General features: G+C 41.4%; 1 protein-coding gene across 2 annotated transcripts; it reads right to left on the reverse strand.

The window, feature by feature from the left end:
• Positions 1–1,800: 1,800 nt before the first annotated feature.
• On the reverse strand, positions 1,801–22,293 carry NEMP1 (nuclear envelope integral membrane protein 1). 2 transcript variants are annotated; one of them, XM_082637064.1, is made up of 9 exons: positions 22,128–22,293; positions 14,458–14,582; positions 13,065–13,284; positions 11,621–11,693; positions 10,133–10,226; positions 9,549–9,663; positions 8,608–8,833; positions 7,296–7,469; positions 1,801–6,569 (listed from the first exon to the last, which is right to left on the reverse strand). In XM_082637064.1, the coding sequence occupies exons 1-9, from the start codon at positions 22,252–22,254 to the stop codon at positions 6,386–6,388; spliced, it is 1,338 nt and encodes a 445-aa protein (XP_082493190.1). In that variant the 5' UTR covers positions 22,255–22,293; the 3' UTR covers positions 1,801–6,385. The 2 variants fall into 2 exon arrangements, with proteins under 2 accessions (XP_082493190.1, XP_082493189.1); XM_082637063.1 differs by lacking the exon at positions 22,128–22,293 and adding an exon at positions 21,882–21,995.
• Positions 22,294–23,044: the final 751 nt, after the last annotated feature.

Below are 23,044 nucleotides of genomic sequence, written 5' to 3' on the forward strand. Positions count from 1 at the left end.
CCGTCTTTGAAAAATGGACAGTGGATTTCCAGGTATTGGAAATACCTTTTTCCAGTTCAAAATAACTCAGAAGAGAAAGGTACAGAATTAATGCAAATGCTATAACGGATTCCCAGAGCAAAGAAAATAGCCAAAACATAAAAGAAAATGGAAGGTACCAGACTCCTTCCTAATGCAGAAGCTGGGCCTAGTCATAATTGAAGTTTTTTGTTTGTTTGTTTTATTTTTGCTGCATCGGGTCTTCATTGCTGCACACTGGCTTTCTCTAGTTGCAGCGAGCAGGGGCTACTCTTCGTTGTGGTGCGCAGGCTTCTCACTGCGGCAGCTTCTCTTGGTGCGGAGCATGGGCTCTAGGCGCGCAGGCTTCAGTAGTTGCAGCACGTGGGCTCAGTAGTTGCGGCATGTGGGCCCTAAAGCGCGCACGGGCTTCAGTAGTTGTGGCTCGTGGGCTCAACAGTTGTGGCGCATGGGCTCAGTAGTTGTGGCGCACGGGCTGTTGCTCTGCGGCATGCGGGATCTTCCCGGACCAGGGATCGAACCTGTGTCCCCTGCACTGGCAGGCGGATTCTTAACCACTGCACCACCAGGGAAGTCCAAAATTGAAGTTTTTATTCCATGCCCCCTAATACTCACTACAGCCCTGCTCCCTTTCACCCTACATAAAGCTCTTGGCAGGCATCTCATAGCTGGATCCATAGGTCTTCCCCTCGCCCCAATCGAGACACAAAAGAGATATTTTATGCCATTAAAAAAAGAAAAGGGGGCTTCCCTGGTGGCGCAGTGGTTGAGAGTCCGCCTGCCGATGCAGGGGACACAGGTTCGTGCCCCGGTCTGGGAAGATCTCACATGCCATGGAGCGGCTGGGCCTGTGAGCCATGGCTGCTGAGCCTGCGCGTCCGGAGCCTGTGCTCCGCAATGGGAGAGGCCACAACAGCGAGAGGCCCGCGTACCGCAAAAAAAAAAAAAAAAAAAAGGAAAGAACTAAAGTACAGAGTAGCCCCCTGGACCAGGAATAACCTATACATTGTTTTCCTATGAGACAGCACAGTGGTACAACCCTCTGCTCCTGCAAGAATACCCCTTAGAGATCTGGCATCCTGGGAAATCATCCAGTCCAAGGAAGTAGACCAAGACAGACCCAGGATGGGGAGCAGTAGTTAAGAAAAAAAGGAAAATAAATGGCATACAAAACAATTTCATCAGAAAGATGAAACAGAAGAGCTAATTGCTGATTACCTGAAAACAAGAGATCAAACAAGAAAAGTGCATGCTCGGGACTTCCCTGATGGTGCAGTGGTTAAGAATCCGCCTGCCAATGCAGGGGACATAGGTCCAAGCCCTGGTCCGGGAAGATCCCACATGCCGTGGGGCAACTAAGCCCGTGCGCCACAACTACTGAGCCTGCGCTCTAGAGCCCGCAAGCCACAACTACTGAAGCCCGTGCGCCTACAGCCCGTGCTCCACAACAAGAGAAGCCTCCGCAATGAGAAGCCCGTGCACTGCAATGAAGAGTAGCCCCTGCTCACCGCAACTAGAGAAAGCCTGTGTGCAGCAACGAAGACCCAACACAGCCAAAAATAAATAAAATAAAAAAATTTTTTTAAAGTACATGTTCAGGGCTTCCCTGGTGGCGCAGTGGTTGAGAGTCCGCCTGCCGATACAGGGGATACGGGCTCGTGTCCTTGTCTGGAAAGATCCCACATGCCGCAGATCGGCTGGGCCCGTGAGCCATGGCCGCTGAGTCTGCGCGTCCGGAGCCTGTGCTCCGCAACGGGAGAGGCCACAACAGCGAGAGGCCCGCGTACCGCAAAAAAAAAAAAAAAAAAAAAAAAAAGTACATGTTCATTAAGAGAAACCACTATATAGTCTATAAAACTTTATTAAAATTGGGATTACTTACAAACTTGTACAATAAAAATGAAAAAATATATAATAAGACGTCGTTGTTTTTTCTTACAGGAAAGAGTGAAAATGAGACCCATGGCAAAGAGTCATCCCTGATCATTTTGTTGCTTTCAAACATTCATGAACTTATTTTAAATATAAATGACAAATCTTTTAAAATAACACTAAGAAAAAAAAAAAAAACACTAAGGCATTACCCACAGGCTAAAACTTACCCAGTAACTCCCTATTTCACCATCAATTCTAGAAACTTGATAAAGGGAGGCAACTGCAGGCTATAACAGTTCTAACACTCACATTATGAGCTATCTATTACGTTAATAAGAAAAGAATGTTGTCCATGCTGTAGAAAATTTCGGAGAAGGTGGTTTCACCATTTTCAAGTTATTGTCAAGAGTGTGAAAAGGAAGATGAGACACATGGGCGGGGGGTATGGGAGACAAAAGTCCTAAATTTGGGGATACTGTGTGCCACCCCCTTCCCCACTAAAGCTGTGTGTTGACACTGGTGTGAATCCGCTTTGTTTATTCCCAGCAGGCTCTGGCTCCCATCATATAAGGCACCAAACTCCCTCTTCAAGGTAATTAACTGTCTAGAATCCAACTCAATAGCAACTGAATCCATAAGCTAAGTTACCAAGAGATACCCCTGGAACACCACTTTTTTGCTACGTCAAAACATAAACAAGGGCCTCCCTGGTGGCGCAGTGGTTGAGAGTCCGCCTGCCGATGCAGGGGATACGGGTTCGTGCCCCGGTCTGGGAGGATCCCATATGCCGCGGAGCGGCTGGGCCCGTGAGCCATGGCCGCTGGGCCTGCGCATCCGGAGCCTGTGCTCCGCAACGGGAGAGGCCACAACAGTGAGAGGCCCGCATACCGCAAAAAGGAAAAAAAAAAAAAAAAAAAAAAAACATAAACAAAAGGTTTTAGGTGCATTTGCCTGTGCAATGGCTATTTTATGTTTATTACTTGGTTTCAGTGCCTATGTAACATGAAGGCATAATAAATCTGTCAAATTGTCCTCTCCTTGGTTCAGATAAAATTCCTGGCATTTCAATAATAGGTTATTATCTCTTATGTCAGACCTGAGTCCAAAGGAATATTAGAAGGACATTTAATTTCCTTTTCTCCCACTTCAACTTTCACTACTCAATTCAGAGAAAAGTTATGAGTACATAGCTAGGAACCATTTTTATGTAGGCATCCATCTGAGCCCATCGCTTTTTCTGGAACAACAAAAAGATTGAGGGCAATTGCATAATCCATTCCCAAGCCTTTTATGGATATCAGGGCCTGGGGGAACTATCTGGCCTATTTGGGTCCTTTCATTCATCAACTCTCTATTGTATATGTAAAGTGGGGATTGGGTTGAAGGGAACAGTCAATGAAGAGAGGGCTAGGCCCTAAAATGGGATGTATTAGCACAAAATGGAACACTGGGACTCAAAGTCTATCATCAGCAAAATCCCGTAACTAACATAAAGGTCATGAATTTGGGGGAAGAAATAAACTAGTTTTGGTGGGATGAAGTGGCTGATAGGAATTTATTAGAAGATATCAAAGTTGCTAAATTTTCCTTATTATCAGTCATTGGTTCCATGGGTCTTCTGAAAGTAATCTGAGTGGGAAAGTGAAGGGGAAATGTTTTAGGCCAGTTGGCTCTTGTATTCCCATTAATGGGAGTCATGCTCTACACAACTTGGTCGGACCCATTAGGGACAAGAGATTTCTGATGCTGATGGGACCCTGAGACCTAGGGCCAATTTACAGCTTGATATTTGCCGAGCAAGATGCTGACATGGCAGCAGACGTAGCTCCAATGTCCAGCTCATTCCACAGTTATCCCTTCAATCCTTCTTGATGAGATCTGTCTGAGACGAGACTATGCTGAAACTGCAAGAGCTGTAACTGAAAATTAAGTGGGGGCTTCAAGTAGTGACTGAGCCAGCAGACTAAGTGGCCAAAAAGGAGACAAGAAGAGCTCCTAAAAAAGGTTTATGGAGTCAAGCAATCTCCAGGCGCACAGAGGCTCTGAAGCATCTGGGGCAGAGCCACACAGGAAGACAGGGCAAGGACACAGCACACCAGAGGCACCGTCCTTCACTGTCTGAGAGCAGCTCTCATGCTGCAGGACCCATTGTCATTGCCACTGCCTACAGCTCAGTTCTTCAACTACCAGACAGGGAGTAATAAACCGAGTTTGATTTTACTCATCCCAAATTCAAACACAGTGAGAAAAACTCATCTTGAGATGGAAACTGTATATCACAACGGGTTTACTAGACAGAAAAAGACGAGAATCTTTCTCTACTTCACAATGCTTTCTTGCTGAAATAAAGACATGAGTCAGGAAAAGTCACACTGGAGGCAAGTAACCATGTCCCTAAGTAGTTATACGGGGAAGGCACCAAAGTCTCCAGGGAATCCAGAGACCATTTGTACAGCCGAATTATTTTTTCAAATCAGCTTAGGCTCAAATATGCTAAGTCTTGATTTCTATTAATGAGGCAAAAAATAGTAAATTTCAGAGGTCTTAACAGTTCTTTGTAGAGAGATAAAATGTTACCATGTACATAATTCACAAAGATAGAAAGGTTTCCTAATATAAAGCAACTTTAACCCATGGCATCTGTCCAAATACTGCTTATTTTTCACTTTCTGCTATATGTCTATTTGCTGCCAACTGAGGTAGTTGTCACTTTAGGACAGTTTAAAGCTGTGGGAAACGCTGGCAGAAAAAAATCAACTGGCCACCTGGAGGGGAATCTCAGGACTGACATTCTGGAAGTCTGTAATGGAGTCCAGAACCTTTCAACATTATCTGTCCATGGCTGGTCTGAAGGAGTCATTACAGCTTTTTAAAAAATCATCTGCCTTCTCCATGATCATGGTAAGCCAGTCAGTCCAATGCTGTGCTCCTGCCATTAGTGTCTATCTTCCTGAATAAAGTAATTATAGCTTTTTCCAAGGTACGAGGGTGAAGATCACAAAGACAGAACCAAGCGAATGACAGAGACTTGGGAATTTGCTCCCTCATAAATGGCACTGCTTGTTTATAAGGGTACTTTCCAATGGCAAAAGAAAGTGAAACCAATGCCACTGTAATAAAAGGCAGCATGAACCTCTGGTCAGAAATGGAATTGCAAATAAGTACAATAAGTTCATAGAAAAGTGCATCTGCTCCTGATGGCTGAACAAGCACCCAGAGGCATAAGGATTATCTGGAGGTCTATCTCCACAAGCACCCAGAGGCATAAGGATTATCTGGAGGTCTATCTCCTGACAATGCAAATTGCGGCAGCCACATAGCTACAACGTGTATATTGTATCAAGAACCTTCATAGATAGTTTCAGGCTCACAAATTAGCCAGACTTCCGGTGTGGAGGGATACAGGTGGTACGGAAAGGCTGAAAAGAATAGGTAGAATGGGTAGACAAAGGAAGGGAAAGGAAAAAGAGATAGTTTCTTGATCCCACAGCAATTCAAAGATATGTGACCCACTGACAGGAAAAATGGAGAACCTTAAAAAGCATTTAAATTCCCTAAATAAGATCACTCCTTCTAACCAGCAGAAACAATGCTATTATAAACCAAAGGGAAGAGAATATAAGAAATGAAACAAACTGAAATGTACATACTTCAGAGGTGAGGGAATAGACCCTTCCTGAAAGGGCAAATGGGGCAACGAGGACTTAGAAGGGAAGAATGCAAACTTATTTTTAAAATAGAATTGAAAGTTAAATATAATAAAAACCCCAACAGACCTCATCTACAGAAAGGCCTGCAGGCAGGACTTAGAATATCATAGGTATGAGAACTAATCCAAAGCTCAGCACAACACTCCTTGGGCTTTAATGAATAATCCATATTAATAAATACGTAGGGGCCTATGGGGCTTGTCACTCTGGAGCACTTGCTGGCTCTGGAACGAGTTTGTCATATTTTTAAAATGTATTCACTTAAAAAAAAAGACAGACAAATAATAATCTATTTTCCTCTTAAAACAGTTAAAACAAGGATTATGCTAAAGTCACTGAAATAAAAGCAGAAGTAAAAGAGGCTCAGATTTGTGGATTTGTCTCTGAAAGATGCAGCCTATAGTCTGAAAGCATTACTTCACATATAACAGTTATCACTTCCGAGTTTGAAATGCCATGACTGAATCAACTTTCAAAGAGGAGCTGGAATGCCATGCTAGCCGTGGCAATCCAGTTTCTTCGGAAATATAAAGGTGGGCCGAGAACTTAACCAATGGGATGTGTTGGGAATTAGTCACTACTTTATCCACTCTGCTTCCTCAGGACCCCAGAGACCACCAAGACCATTTCCAGAGGGAGGTCTACTCAGGCCTCTAGTTTCAGCGGGAGAATTTCAGCACTATCTCATCCAACTTCCAAGATTTGAGAAGCAATTGTGCAACACATGCAACCTGGACCATTGAGGTACCAAGCCAATCCACATAAAAATAACTGACAACCACCTAAGTCAAGAAGTTGTTCTGTTGTGTGATGGCGGGGTACCGAGAATCTGAGTCCTCCTCCTCAGAGGATGTTTCTTCATAGAGTTCATCCTGGGCAATAATGCTCTCTAACCCATACTCCTGCTCATGGACAGAAACCTCATTTGGTGTGAGGTGGAAAGATCCTTCCACAAAGTCAGCAAATCTGAAAAACAGAAGATAATACTCATTAGGAACCTGCCTTCTGTCCTGTTTTCTTTCAAAATAAGAACAAATTGAAACCCTTGATATGCTCTCAGCTCAAATTATATTGAGTCTAGCCAACACCCTTATCCTTACTCTGGCAGGTAAGTAGACTAAAGCAAGAAATAAGAAAAGGAAAGCTGGGATCATAGGCCAACATCTCCTGCAACCCCATCCTGCTTAATAAGCACTTTTAGTTATGGAAGTTTAGTTACCCTTTTTAGTTATGGAAGTGTTAAAGTTCCTTTAGTCATCCGTAATCCTGATAAGATTAAGGGGCATTATACATTTATTTGTGTTTATGGCCCTATAAACTTTATGCCATCAGGATTCCAAATTGAAACTCCACGTTTCAATAAAAGGGATCCCCTCTCCTAAAAAAAAAAAAAAAAATTAAAAAAACTCAAGAAATCAGTGCAAAACTATCAGAGGGGAAACTTAATATGGTACTAAAGTCTTCTCATCTCAATGCTAAAATCAAAGCTAGAGTAAATAGTTCTTTGAGGAATCGGAGAACAGGCTACTGCTTAACATGTGATATGAGTACCTTTCTCTTGACTACTCCTAGATGAACAAGGAAAACAAAGCCACAAATACAAAATGATTATAGAAGCATAATCTCTCCTAAAACTGAAGGTCACAATTACCCTGAAAGACACTTGGCACTTCTGGCAAAGAGTTTATTTACCTTTTTGGAGACTGGATTCGAGAAACAGTCTTCCAAGCCGAGCAGTCTGGACTGTTGCAGTATTCTCTAAGCTCCTCTAAAGCCTTTCGGGTCTCTACCTCTCCTTGTATCCGATATTCTTCTTCTGTCAGAAGACGAGGGGGGACAGTCTTTTCTGTTGCATTACACATCTTTCTGTGCTCACCAAAATAACATCATGAATGATTAATCAGTAATCTACATCCACCCTTAAGTCTAACTCCCTTCAGTGGGTCAAGCATACAGCAGAGAGCCTGAGCATTAAGAGTCACTGCTCCCACCTTTCTTCTACAGACATCTTTAGTTATAATGTACCCTTGACGTTAGACTATGAGTGACAAGTCAGAGTAGTCAATATTATTCATTAATGTGAACAAATTCACTTATTTTCCAATAAGTGACAGACAAAATATTTATTTCCCAATAAATGGAAAAACCACAAGAAATGATGGCATAAGACTGTGGTTCATTAACTTGGGTCCCCCCGAACTGAAGGCATTACTTTGACTATCTGTAATAGAAAGAACATTGATAACCTCAGAACCTATGACCATTCCATAGTCACCATACAAAGTGACAACATGCTTTGAATTACATCTTAAACTAAGAATAGGACTCCCAGGGGGCTTCCCTGGTGGCGCAGTGGTTGAGAATCTGCCTGCCAGTGCAGGGGACACAGGTTTGAGCCCTGGTCTGGGAGGATCCCACGTGCCGCGGAGCAACTAGGCCCGTGAGCCACAACTACTGAGCCTGCGCGTCTGGAGCCTGTGCTCCGCAACAAGAGAGGCCGTGATAGTGAGAGGCCCGCGCACCGTGATGAAGAGTGGCCCCCGCTTGCCACAACTAGAGAAAGCCCTCACACAGAAACAAAGACCCAACACAGCCAAAAATAAATATAAAAATAAATAAATTAAAAAAAAAAAAGACTGGGGGAAAAAAAAAGGAATAGGACTCCCAGGGCAATCTGAGAGCCAGTGTGAAATAATCTGAAACCAGGTGACCTGAGGCATGCGGTATAAAAGTGATATACTTTGCACCACCTAGTGGTAACAAGAACACATGACACTTTACTAGATGTTTTTATTTTATATATAAAATAACCAGAATTTATAAATGCTATAAAAATGCCTACAGAGAATCTAAAAAGAAGGACTTGAAGGAAATAAAAGTGAAGCATAATACCATAAATTTGCATTAACAAAGAGGCTCCCAGGTCAACACCTCTGTCTCCTTTTGCTGCGACTGCATCCCACATTGCATGTTTCAGTACCAAGTTACACTGCCTTTCAGTCACCTGTAGGTGATGTACAGCCAGTGAATAGGGTACTCCAGGCTCTTAGTACACAGTGCAGTGATGATAATGGCAAGGGCAATGTGTGGTATCTGGATACCGGAATACATGAAACATAAGCCCATCAGCTGCAAGGTCCAAGTCAGCAGGTTGATACTTCGTTCATTCTCCAAGGGCCCATACTTGTAACAGACTGCAAAACTCATGAATCCAACTGCAAGGACATAGCCTATGAGAAGAGTTATCAGAAAACATTCTTTTTAATCTACAGTTGGTAAAAATAATCTGTGTGGGAAGCAGCAGTAAATTCACTATGTCGTGCCTAATGAACCAGGGAAATAGGTAAGATCTTTACTCAATTATTCACACTTTTTTCATTATTCATATATATTAATCTCTTTAAGCTTCTATCCTTTCTACTATCCTGAATTTATTTAATTCTCAAATGGAGAATTAAACCTACATGTTGAACAACTCTAAAATAGTCTGTTTAAAAAACCTAATATATGAAAATCCAGATTAATCTGCTCTCAAAGGATAGATTAAGAGTTACTATCTTTATAACCAAAAGATTCTCACTTTATAGATAAGGTTCACTGTAGAGTCCTTTACTTCTTAAGGTCCTCAAGTGTATTTAAAATATGATTATATTCATAAAGTCAATTTACGGCTTTTCAGAAAGATGCCTATTGTGTAAAGAGAGATGTACTTATAAACACCAACAAATTAAAGTCTTCTCCCTAGCAGCATCATTTTAATTTAAGAGGTGACAACTGTATAGAGGAGTTAGAAATAAGTAAAGAACTATGATTCTTACAAGTTAACAAAATGGCATAGACTATTAAACTCCTGTAAGCAGTAAGCAAGCAACATCTTTTCATGATCAAATTAACTAAAACAGCCTATAAACATATAAAAAGTAAAGCAAAACCAACAACACTTACTTAAAAGATACTGCCAGTAACATCTCCAGATCTCTTGTAAATTTTTAAAAACTAGCTGAATGAGGTACAGAGAAAAGGACCAGCCTCCTACCAGGATAATGTAAATGGGACTTTTCTAGGAAAGAGTAGAAGTGAAAGCAAAAAGTTACTATGGGCTTTCCATACATAAAAGAAACAAAATAGAACTGTGATTAAAAAAAAAAAAATCAACCTACTAAAAATGCACAAAACACATCTCTTAAAAAGATGTCCTTTATATTTTAAATGGTACAGTCTGCAAAGAAAACTGGGAAAATGAGATGCTAAATAACTTAAAAGCCTGGCTATATAATCTATGTAATTAACAAACAGGAAGAAGACTTTAATCCCCCCCACTGTATACAGGATTTCAAATAAAAAGGGAGAGATTGTATGTAATCAGGCTCCAAGTTTCATCATGGAAAGTACCTTTCTGAATCAAGGAAAGAGTAGGACATTTACTTATCAGCCATCAATGCAAATTTTCAGTGCTGTAAGATTATCCAAAAACAATCCTTCAACTATCCAAGCTCATTCTAACTGCATGTGAGGATTCTGCTCCTTACCTTGGGCATAAACTTGGACAGCATAAAAATGATGATTAGTAAAGAGGCCACAATTCCCACACTCATCCCAGTGGAATAGTAGAAGATTTGACTTCTGCAGAGAGAAAATTCATTTCATGACTACGTGTGTATTCTTCATATATAGCACTGTTCAAACTAGACAACTAACCCAGCCAAAAGATAGAAAAAAGGTACAAGGTGAGAGCAGGTATTTGCCCAACACTTGAGATGAGAAAACTGAAGAGACTAGTACAATGTAGTTGCTGCCAGATTATGAAGATTAGTATCAATAAGGGCCTCTCAAATATATCCCAGTAATAAACCTCTGCTTAGTCTCCCGCTCCCATCCCCAGTACCTCTCCCCACGCAATTTCTAATGAGAATCTTTCTTCTGGGAACTGCACAGCTTCTCTAGGGAGAAGGAATAGCCCCAGTAGACACTGGAAACTAGAACTGAACTGATTACCCAGAAGGATAAACCAAACACAGGGTATAGAACAGAGAGCTCCTATTCCTCTTCTAGGTTCTTTCTACCAGATATCCCTCCCTCACTTTGAGTTTCTCTCAGGATCCCCAAAATAAGGAACAATTTCCACCAGCCTTGCTCCAGCTGAACTTCAATTGGTGAGCTTTCATTCACTATTCCACAAATATTCTCCTTGTGTTCAAAGTTAATGTTAATTCTACCTTTGTTCAATGTTTGTTATCTATATGTTTTCTTTATATTTGTACATGTCTGTTTCATCTAACTAGTAGGTTCCTAAAGGCAGGAAATGAGTGGTTGATATTTGTTTCTTTACTTCTGAACAGCATGAAACTCATCAACACACAGCCCTGTAAAAATGAGGGCTAAACATTTCTAACGGTGGAAAGGGTGGTGCTGTATTGGCTAAATCCCATACATGATGGGTAACCTAATGGGGGAATTTCATTATTACCAATCTTATTAATACAAGAAGAAAATAATAATTATAACACATTATTTTTTTAAATTATTGAAGCAGGCAATGGCCTAACCATCCATAAAGGTCCTAGAAAAGGGAATGGCAGCACTTCAAGTCTTTATGATAAAAGTCAAGCAGGGTTGGACTTCCCTGGTGGCGCAGTGGTTAAGAATCCGCCTGCCAATGCAGGGGACACGGGTTCGAGCCCTGGTCCGGGAAGATCCCACATGCCGCGGAGCAACTAAGCCTGTGCGCCACAACTACTGAGCCTGTGCTCTAGAGCCCACGAGCCATGACTACTGAGCCCATGTGCCACAACTACTGAAGCCCACAAACCTAGAGCCCATGCTCTGCAACAAGAGAAGCCACCACAGTGAGAAGCCTGCACACCGCAATGAAGAGTAGCCCCCACTCGCCGCAACTAGAGAAAGCTCGTGCGCAGCAGTGAAGACCCAAGGCAGCCAAGAATGAATAAAAAAAAAAAAAAAAGTCAAGCAGGGTACGTCTGAGCATCCTCATTCTGCCCTCTAGCCTTGAAACCTACCTGCTCAGCAAGTCACCACAAAAAAATAGAATAAGTCCAAGGAGAAAAATGAGGAAGAGTTTGGGGTCAAATCCTGAAATAAATAAAAGACTTCTGCTTAATAGGGGAACAAAACAATTTAAGGCATTATAGAATAAAAGACAATGTTGGCATCATTGGTCAGCTAATAAAATACATGCAAACAGCCCACCTAAACAGCATTTTAAATTCCACACAAAGCCTGGGCACCCTTCCAAAGAGAAAGTATAATTAGGTCTCTGTCTAACCTGTACTTCCCTCAAGAGCTTATTTTTATTTTGGCTTCTACGCTAAGGCTAAAAGAAGCTAAGCGTTGCTTTGGATGGAGCCATAGTGCCACCAGCACTTTATGCAGTCGCCCACAAGGGGTCTCCACCACCCTGGTTGTCAGGCCTTAAGTCACACACGCTCGGATTCAGGTTAGCCCAGAACTTGGGGTCAGGGCCCTCTGCTGTTCTCTAACTGTTGATCTCTGCTTGACCACCACCACCACCTACTTCTCTTCACTACACAAGCACTGTGTTGGAAAAGCCTACACTCAAACATATCTCGCCCAGGGCCGGGGGGCCCAAGCATAGGACCCCTTACTGGCATACCAGACACTCCCACAGCTTTCACATTCAAGAGCTCTGAGTCTAGGGGAAGTCCACAAACAGAACAGGAGTGAGAGGGATCAGTAAATGCAAAAGGAACACCAAAAAACAGGCGGATCCTGTTCAACCAAAGAACTGTGGAACCCTAGGACAGTTAGAAGGGCACAATGTATTTCGTAGCAAAACCCAGGAACATTTCTACTACTTACAACATTACTCTCCTAAGACAGTAGTTACCAAGGAGAGACCAAAAGTCACAGAGAATCCAACAGGATAATGATCCACTTCTTCTGTGAAACTTTCTCAGACACATTCAGAGAAGGGAAAACTCCCAATTAGACTGAATAAGCCTGAAACTGCAGTGATCTTCTTATTTATTTATGGTTCCACATATATTCTTTTGCTTGTGAGGTACTCAGTTCTACCCTTCTTCAGTTTTCACTGTTAACCATTCATGTCTTCAGATGTAGACCTGTACATTTCAAGACATCTGTCTTTGTCTATAAGTGCCCAGAAGACAGGAATACATCTATCTTACTTTGAAGAATACTAGGCATATCAGCTCAGAGCCATTGGAAGTATTAGGAATACAAGTCTTCACAACTCCAGGTAAGGAAGTACTCAGAATGACTATGGTAAAGTCTCAAATCTAGGCCTAAAGGGTTTTATGAGGGGTGGAGGCTCTCTGAACTGTTTGGAGCAGTGGTATATTCAGGTTATAATCAGAACCAAAATGGAGCTGTCCTGTGCTGACTTTTCTCACTAATTATACCCTCGAAAGCTCAGTCCCTTCTCACCATAGAATCCATCAGAAAAACAGAGGTAAGACTTACTCCGGGTCACAGTGACACTGTACTTGGTGTCTTCTTCTATAATCTCAACTTTGAGGCAGGTTTTTGTGCTGTATAGACCCACGTTAACATAGGTGTCATTCAATTTCTCTTTTAAAAAGGAGGAAAAAAAGTTCCAGATACTAAACTGCTCTAGCTCCTTCAGTTTCTCCTCATTCTCCACCTGGGTGACTCGGACCAGTTTGGAACTATTTACCCGAATCTGTAACACAAGTAAAATCGGGATGAGAAAGAAGAAAGTAGGAATTTAAAATTTTCACAAATATAATTAAAAAAAAAAAAAAACCTTTAGAGTAAATAACTAAATCAATAATGGCACCAGCTTTCCACAGGCTTATGAGAAATACAGAGATACAGCAGATAAAAGATAACTGGGCAAATAACACTGCACATGGTACAGAGAGGCAGCTGTTAGAATGTTTTATTGTTAACATGATATGAATCTAGTATTAGGCCAGAACATAGGGGGAAAAAAAGACTTCCAAGCTGAAAGAGTTACCAATACAGCTATTTATGAGAGATCATACAAAGCAAGGGTCTAGAATATTAAGAAAACTGCCAGGCATAAACAGCACCAAAAATGTTTCCCATAATGACAAGCTGAAAAGTTCAACCCTTTGTCACAAATCACTGATTATGGGTAAATGTTGGTTATAATGTGCTCCAGATGGAATATGATCTTTATATCAGACAATGAAAAAAGAGAATTTTTTTTAAAAACCCACGAGCCCACCCTTATGTTTTTGATGTGAACAAATCCCTTATCAGCAACTATGCTTATAGCAGCAGAAACATTTCCAAAGGACTCATTTTGTTCATTCACTACAGCCAGACACTCTGGCTCAACAGTGTCATGAAATAAATGAGACCAAAGTCATTCTATCAAGGGGAAACTTCAGCTCAGGGCATTTATGCGACACCTTGTGTAGAATCAAAATAGAATAGGAGCAGCAAGGCGAGAGTTTACATCCTGATAAGCACGCAACAGTTTCCAGCCCAAAGAAGGCCTAAGACCTTTAAAAAGAAAGAGAGGTGTATGTGTGTGTGTGTGTGTGTCTATGAGTGTAAAAGGAGTGAGGGGAAGAGAAGGAAGTAGTCTCTTGGGGAAAAGGAGGAAGTTTATCTCAGGCCACTTAAAGAAACAGAGAGAGGAACACAAAATAGGCATAAATGCTTTACTGATGAAAACACTGATGAGATTAAGAATAATCATAATCTTATCAAGGTTGTTAATTTTATACATACATATATATATACATATATATATATTTTTTAACTGCATGTGAGAAGGGAAGAAAGTGTCAGTGTACTCACTAATCACAGACAGACAGATATTCACAGAAACTGCCCTTGCCAGAAGCCTCCAAATCATTACCTGTATCTGTGTCCATATATCATGCCACTTTGGGATAAGCACATTTTTATAACAGGATTGTTGACTGGTATTCATATAATAAACTCTGGATTCCTGAAGCATGACCACGTTTAAATCAATTCCGGCTTTATGCAAAGAAAGAAAATAATAAGTAAGTATAATAATAGAAAAAGCTAATAACTATAACTCATTTCATAAAAAGAATTAAACTGACCACTTTCTTAAAGCTGGGGTTAAAAATATCAGCGACTAAGACACAAAGAAGAAAACTGAGATGAGAGAAGAAATAAGGCAGTCTTATTTCTGTCAAATGTAGTTATTTAAATATTACAAACAGTCACTAATCCAGGATAAGTAATAATAAAAGCCACTATTATGTGTTTATTAAGACAGACAGTACGTTGTCTGTCTCATTTAACCCTCCCAACAATGCTGTGAGGTTGGCACTCTCATAACCCCCATTTTACAAATGAGGAAACTGATGTTTAGGAAAGATTAAGTAATTTGTCCAAAGTCACACAGCTAGTAAATAGCTTAACTGAGATTCACACCCAGGTCCTGTTTCTTTTATAAAGGCATAGCTAAAGTAACCCCATCTGGTGACTTTCTCTATCCATATCCTGAGTAGGATGAACAGAATTAGCAACATTTTTTGTATTTAGAGTACTTTAAGCAGATACTAAAAGACTGCAAAGTTGCTTTTTTCCAGCTGTTTTGTTTCATTCAAGTTTTAAGAGCAGCCAATGAACATATGCAGTCCCTCTGATTTTACCAAAACAGATCTCCCCTCAGGAATTTATATTCAATCTCAGCTAATTTAAGGTTTACAAGTGACCATTATCATATCTTCCCACCCAAGCTTGCACAAGCTACCTTCTTTACCACAAAACTTTTCAATATCTTCTTCCTTGCTCTACACTGTACTTACCAACTCATTTAGTGCTACTCTAAGGGGAAATTTAGTTAACTCTTTGGTTCTTAGTATAAAGGTGGGTAGATTTAAATAAACAAAACACCCCAAAACACAAAAACCTCAAACAAACCTTAGAAAGCCAAAGTTACACACACAAAAAAGGCAATGACACCCATCAGTTCAAAATGGTTTTAGAGTGAAGCTCACACTAATTTTGAAGTTAAATTCGGTCTTAAACCTAAATGTTAAGAACGAAAACTACAAAACTCTTAGAAAAAGAAAACAGGTGTGTAAACCTTTGTGACCTTGGACTAGACAATGGTTTCAAAATTTTTTAACTTTTGTGTTTCAGTGGCGACTATCAAGAAAGTGAAAAGATGACCCACAAAGTGGGAGGAAATATTTGCAAATCATATATCTGATAAGGGTCTAATATCCAGAATATATAAAGAACTACTACAATTCAACAATAAAAAGAGAAATAACCCAATTTTTAGAATGCATAAAGGATTTGAATAGACATTTCTCCAAAGAAGATATACAAATGGCCAATAAGCACAATGAAAAGAGATTCAACATCATTAGCCATTATGGAAATGCAAGTCAAAACCACAACGAAATACCACTTCATATTCATTAGGACGGCTATAATAAAAAAGAGGACAATAACCACGTGTTGGCAAGGACGTGCAGAAACTGGAACCCTCATACATTGCTGGTGGGAATGTAAAATGGTACAGTCTCTCTGGAAAACAGCTTGGCAGTTCCTCAAAAACTAAAACACAATTATTATATGACATAGCAATTCCACTCCTATGTATACACCCAAGAGAAGTGAAAACATGTTCACACCAAAACCTGTACACAAATGTTCACTGCAGCAACATCCATAATAACCAAAAAGTGGAAACACCCCAAATGTCCATCAGCTGATCAATGGATAAGCAAAATGTGGTATTATTCATACAATGGAATATTATTCGGCCATAAAAAGAAGTACTGATACATACTACAACATGAACCTTAAAAACGTTATGTTGAATGAAAGCCAGTCAAGAAAAAGTCCACATATTAAATGATTCCATTTATATAAATATCCAGAATAAGCAAATAAGCAGAAAGCAGATTAGTGGTTGTCAGGGGCTAGGAGAAGGGAATGGGGAGAGACCTTTAAGGGGTATGGGGCCTCATTTTGGAGTAATAAAAATATTCTAGGGGGCTTCCCTGGTGGCACGGTGGTTGAGAGTCCACCTGCCGATGCAGGGGACACGGGTTTGTGCCCTGGTCTGGGAAGATCCCACATGCCGCGAGCGGCTGGGCCCGTGAGCCATGGCCGCTGAGCCTGCACGTCCGGAGCCTGTGCTCCACAACGGGAGAGGCCACAGCAGTGAGAGGCCCGCGTACCGAAAAAAAATTCTGGGGATCCCTGGTGCTGCAGTAGTTAAGAATCCGCCTGCCAATGCAGGGGACACGGGTTCGAGCCCTGGTCCTGGAAGATCCCACATGCTGTGGAGCAACTAAGCCCGTGCGCCACAACTACTGAAGCCTATGTGCCACAACTACCGAAGGCTGTGCGCCTAGAGTCCATTCTCCGCAACGAGAAGCCTCCGCAATAAGCCCTCGCACCGCAACGAAGAGTAGCCCCCACTTGCAGCAACTAGAGAAAGCCCGCGCACAGCAACGAAGACCCAACGCAGCCAATCAATCAATCAAATCTATTTTTTTTTTTTTTTTTTTTTTCCGTACGCGGGCCTCTCACTGTTGTGGCCTCTCCCGTTGCGGAGCACAGGCTCCGGACGCACAGGCTCAGCGGCCATGGCTCACGGGCCCAGCCGCTCCGCGGCATATGGGATCCTCCCAGACCGGGGCACGAACCCGTATCCCCTGCATCGGCAGGCGGACTCTCAACCACTGCACCACCAGGGAGGCCCAATCAAATCTATTTTTAAAAATTCTGTAATTAGTCAGTGGTGATGGTTGTACAATACTGTGAATACAGCTGCCCCATGAACAACCATGGTTAGGGATGCCACCTCTCTGCTCAGTCAAAAATCAGCGTATAACTTTAGTTAGCCCTCTGGATCCACAGTTCCGCATCTGTGGATTCAACCAACCAAAGATCAGGTAGTACTATAGTATGTATTTATTGAAAATAAAAATCCATGTATAAGTGAACCCATGCAATTCAAATCCGTGCTGTTCAAGGATCAACTGTATACTGAAGACCAATGAAAGGGTGGATTTTATGGTATGTGAATTATATCTCAATATTTTAAAATTCAGTCTTGATATTGTAGGGGAGGAAAAGTTTTCCTTGACCCTCTTGGGTCCCTGGCTGGGTCCAAAAATTAAACTGACAAAGACATATTAACAGGAGAAAAGCATACAAATTTATTTCATATCTTTTACGTGACATGAAAACCTCTAAGGAAATAAAGACCCAAAGAAACAGACCCACGTACTTTTATGCTAGGTTTGACGAAAAGTGGACATTCGCAGAGGAATGACAGGTTGAGTATGAGGTAAGTGTAGTAAACTGGGGGAAACTGAGCAAGGCCTGTTTATTAGGATTCTTCTTCATGCCCATTTGTCTTCGAAGATAAGGATGCTCCTTTCCTCCAGGTATAGGGAGGACACCTCTCACATGAGGATTTTATGGCCTATTTCAAGGAAGGAGGGCAAAGTGCGGGAGGTCAGAGTGACTTTTCAGCTTTGCTGTTTTCTCTACGGCTTAAAATATTCAATATGCCAAGGTGCCATATTTTGGAGTAGTATGTCTTGAATCTCATCTATCAATCTCTCACTTTTAATTCAATAGTAATTTGGATTTCCTCCAAGCCTATTTTTCATAAAATGAAACCCTTTCAAAATCCTATTGACATTTGTTTCACTAGCAAGCCCAAATATACTGAAAGAACACCCACTCACAAATATGGATCAAGAGTTTATTTTCTTCTTGAGATTGTAAGAGAGTAAGATTATGTGAAGCTTAAAACTAGTGTATTTACAAATAAATTGAAAAAAACCCGAGTCACACTTTATTAACTCCTTCTCTCCCACAGCACCAAGTAATATAACACAACATCTCTTTAAGCCCATTATTATTTTCAAGAGGGTAGTAAGATACAAATAATAGGTCAATAGCACAGGAGATTTGAAAAACTTAATGCCAAGAACAGACATCAGTATTTTTAAACCAATTTTAAAATTCTTCAATGTCATTTTCCTAAAGAAATAAAACTTTTATAAAAAGCAACATTTTGGGGGTAATTCCCTGGCAGTCCAGTGGTTAGGACTCCCGTGCTTCCACTGTAGGGGGCATAGGTTCTATCCCTGGTCAGGGAACTAAGATCTCACGGAAAAATAAATAAATAATTTAACAAGCAACATTTTCTTAAACCTAGTTCTTCCTTTTCCCAAGTTCCACAGCATTCAAAGGAAAGCACTGTAAATAAACAAAGAAACCTCTCTAGAACAGCAACCTCCTACTGAAATCAGCACCTTGGCCAGCCATATCTTTGGAAATTCACTGAGAGGGAAAATACACCAAATCAGCCTAAGGGGATAATCTGTGGAAACAATCACCACTCTAGCTATAGCTTAAATTATTAGAAAAACATAGAACTAAACCAATTACCTTAAATATATACAAGCTGTCAAAATGCTCATGTTACAATCTTGTGCTTCCCATAGCAAAAGGACATACACAACACTTTCCTTCCCCTCCCCAAAGTGAGTTAGCCAGCATGTTAAAAAGCAGAATGAATTAAACATTTAAAAAATGGCTTCTAAGCCCAAAGATCTAGTTCTTCTTGGAAAATGCCTCCTTGGAATTTAGTGAATCACAACTTGCTTATTGTATTTACCCATAAACCAGCTACTTAAAAGTTAGTAACTTCGTATTTACTTATATTCATCAATCAACAACACTGATCATTTAACATCTACTGGTAGAAGGTAATGAAAATGATTCATAGTATGTGAGGACCAGAAAAGACCCTAAAAATTTATGAATAACCACCTCTTCTAATTCTTAAATAGCCTCTATTCATTTCTGTCAAGAGGTAATCCAGTTCATACTTAAAAGCATCTTAAAATGCTCCTTAAAAACTAGCATCTTAAATTAGTGGGCTTAGCAAAGGATTATTCAATGTGATGCTGGTACAACTGACTGGTTATTTGGAAAATAAAATCTATCTAGATACTCACCTCACACCAAATACTAACATTAACCGTTGATTAAAAAGTAAAATGAAAAATAATTAAATTGTACCACAAAATATACATATATAAAAATTTAATTTTGGAGGACTTTTCAAGTACAAAAGCAATGGAAATAAATCTAAAGAATAAAATCAAGTGATCACATAAAAAATATAAATCTTCTATTTAAAAAGATAAAAGGGGCAAACAAATTAAAGTTCTGTAATAAATAATAAACAAATAGGGCTTCCCTGGTGGCGCAGTGGTTGAGAGTCCGCCTGCCGATGCAGGGGACACGGGTTTGTGCCCCAGTTCGGGAAGATCCCACATGCTGCGGAGCGGCTAGGCCCGTGAGCCACGGCCACTGAGCCTGTGCATTTGGAGCCTGTGCTCCGCAACGGGAGAGGCCACAACAGTGAGAGGCCCGCGTACCACAAAAATAATAATAATAATAATAAACAAATAGATTATAAAAATATACATCCTTAATATATTAAAAAGTTCATCAACTGACTTTAAAAGTACACAAACATCCCAATAAACAGTAATCACAATAAATAGGCCAAGAGCAAAGGACACACTCTCCAAAAAATGTAAACTCTAAACAGAAAATTAAATAACTAATGAATATTTGAAAGATGCTTCCTCACAAATAACGCAAGAAATGCAAAGTAAATTAAGATGCCACTTTCAATCTATCAAATTAGCAAAGGTGTTTCTGTCTGGAATATCCAATGCTGGCAAGGGTATGGGTCACAAGCAAATATAGCTGATAATCGTATAAACCGGCACACCTTTTCAGAAAAATATTTTAGCAAGATGTTTCAAGGGTCTTAAATATATTTTAGCTTTCGATTGAATAAATCCATTTCTGAGAATCTATCCTAAAAAAAAAAAAATCTGTCCACAGGATGAAAGTAAAAATAACATTTATGAAGAATTTTAAATGACATAGGAAAATGTTTATGCTACAAAACCAAATGAGAAAACTATCTCTGGCAGCAACTGGTGGCCTCCAGGGAAGAGAACTGAAGTGCTGACAGGTTTATGAATATATTATCAATTCAAAATAAAATTTTAATTAAAAACACGTGGAAACAGACCAGAAGAAAGTGTGCTTTAACGGACTGCCTCTGAATGGAATAAACAGTGAGTGATTTTCTACTTCCTTATACTTAATTGTACTTGCCAAATGGCTAAAAGAACTCCCTGCCTTTTGAAGTACTCCATTCTCTCTTTAGGTAGCTCTCACTTTTAGAAAGTTCTACTCTATTACATGATTGTCTCTTTGTAGCTGCCACCTACATGATCTATTAGGCCACAAAGAACACGTATCCCAAGTTTACCCTTCTCCAAGCCAAAAAGTCCCCATTCCTCTCCTTATTAAAGAAACTTTGAGCCTGCTGATTGAGCACGGACTAACGTGGAAGCATTTTGATATAAATATTATCTTTCATTTCCACAATACACAGCCTCTAAGGTTAAACATCTGGTCAAAGTTCATTCAGATCATATGTAGCCCTTCAAATGTTACTCTGGGCCCTGCCCCTGGAAAAGTACCTTCTTGGTTACCTACTCCCCTCTCCCTATAAAAACCGTTTCAGAAGGACGCTGCAGTTTGAAACTAGTTCTATGGATGCTGAGATAACCTTAAAGCTGCAGCTAAGGATAATCATAAGTGACAGCAAGAGATAGGCAGCAAACGACGGAAGAGGTGAAAGAGCATATGTGTTTACAGGATACGATTCTCCTTAACCCCATGAGTCTCTACTCCTCCAGTGGAAGCTTGGAAACATCACTTATCTTTCTGTTGTGCATTTAACAAGGGTAGAAGGAGGTTTTTTACAAACACCCTAGGTTTTCTGAATTAGAACGGAAAAGGAAAACAATTTCATCCCAGTCCAGAGCCAATTATGCAGTAGCAGGCATCAAGAAAGTTTGCTTGAGGAATGAATAAATTTCCAAAAGAAAACTACTCGATGCTGACTAGCGTTTTTGGAAACGGGAATTTAACGGCTCCAGGTCGGTTCTACAGGGCCGCTTGGAGCCAGGATCTTACAACGGCATAAGATACTGAAATAGATCACTGCATTTCAGTGAACTATAATTATCTGTTCAGCCACCCATGCCGAGTCCTGACAGCAAACGCTCAGGCGTTGCTAATTTTCTGAATGGACGGGATGCTCCGTGGCAGCTCTGCCTGTCCATTCGGTCCTCGGGTCACCTTCCTTTTAACAAACAAACAAACAAAAAAAAAAAATCGAGGAGGCCCATGCAGCAGGACGCTGTCCCCAGGACCGCTTCTCACCCAGTGCAGGCCTCCCCGTCTCCGCCAAAAGGGCTTCAAGCTCCTCCCCACTCTGGGTAGCTCCCGCAGGCCACCCCAGGGCCCTGGTCCCTCAGTGCCGGCGCCCATTCGCCAAGGATGAAGCTTCTTCCTTCGCACCACGCCCGCGCCCATCAGAATAACGGCCCACGCCCTGGGGACGCTCCCCACTTTTCTAAATATAACCCCTCGGCACCCGCCCCCTCGGCTGCTGCTGCCGGGCGGTACCTGAGCCGCAGACCAAGCAGCCGGAGAGGACCAGGAGCAGTCGCACTGCACCACCGCCCCCGGCCCCCCAGCTCCAGGGCCCGGCACCAACTGCAGATAAGACCGCCACTTTCATTCCTCCCGCCATGGTCTCCTCACGCCACCTCCTCCTCACGTGCCTCTCCCCGGCAACCAAGCCGGAACTGGCAGGCCCAGCAGCCTATCCGCTACAAGACCCGCCCCCTACCAACCAATCGGATGGGCGGGGCTTCGGGCATTCAGTCCTTTATGGACCCTATAGTCCCGCCTCTTAGCAACTGATGCGCGAGGGCGGAAAGAAGCAGCTTTCAGCCTATTAGAAAACTGGTTCTCATATTAGCAATGGCGACAGGAAGGTCCCACCCCTTAACAACATGCTTCCGTCTCCAGTTTATTTACAACTGGCGCGATTGATGGTAAGCTTAACCAATAGAAAATCAAAATGGGCGAGCCTTTTTTTTTTTTTTACCAAACTCGGTATTTCCATCGAAATTGGCTCAGGTTCCCTGTTTCCTTTCTTTCCTTTTCACCACGATCTGTCACTGTGGGAAACTTAAGACATTCTGTCCTCCAAAATCCTAAATGATTTAGAAGGGAAGTAACAAAAAACTGTGTTGACAGTTTTATAAGGAATAAACATTAACGTTTAAAAATGTGGTCATATGGGGCTTCCCTGGTGGCGCAGTGGTGGAGGATCCGCCTGTCAGTTCAGGGAACACGGGTTCGATCCCTGGTCCGGGAAGATCCCACATGCCGTGGAGCAACTAAGCCCGTGCGCCACAACTACTGAGCCTGTGCTCTAGAGCCCGTGAGCCACAACTACTGAGCCCACATGCTGCAACTACTGAAGCCCACGCGCCTAGAGCCCATGCTCTGCAGCTAAGAGAAGCCACCGCAAT

Source organism: Mesoplodon mirus, assembly GCF_964341445.2.
Source record: "Mesoplodon mirus genome assembly, chromosome: 11".
In the NCBI taxonomy this organism is placed as follows: Eukaryota; Metazoa; Chordata; class Mammalia; order Artiodactyla; family Ziphiidae; genus Mesoplodon; species Mesoplodon mirus.

What these genes read in the sequence shown, in the direction of transcription:
- NEMP1 (XM_082637064.1), bottom strand. Translation starts at nt 22,254, where the DNA reads ATGGCGGGAGGAATGAAAGTGGCGGTCTTATCTGCAGTTGGTGCCGGG. An exon ending in CAGTGTCACTGTGACCCGGA is followed by an intron (nt 11,694 to 13,064) that starts GTAAGTCTTACC and finishes TATTTATTTCAG; the next exon opens with GATTTGACCCCAAACTCTTC. An exon ending in TTACTGGCAGTATCTTTTAA is followed by an intron (nt 8,834 to 9,548) that starts GTAAGTGTTGTT and finishes CTCTTCTCATAG; the next exon opens with GCTATGTCCTTGCAGTTGGA.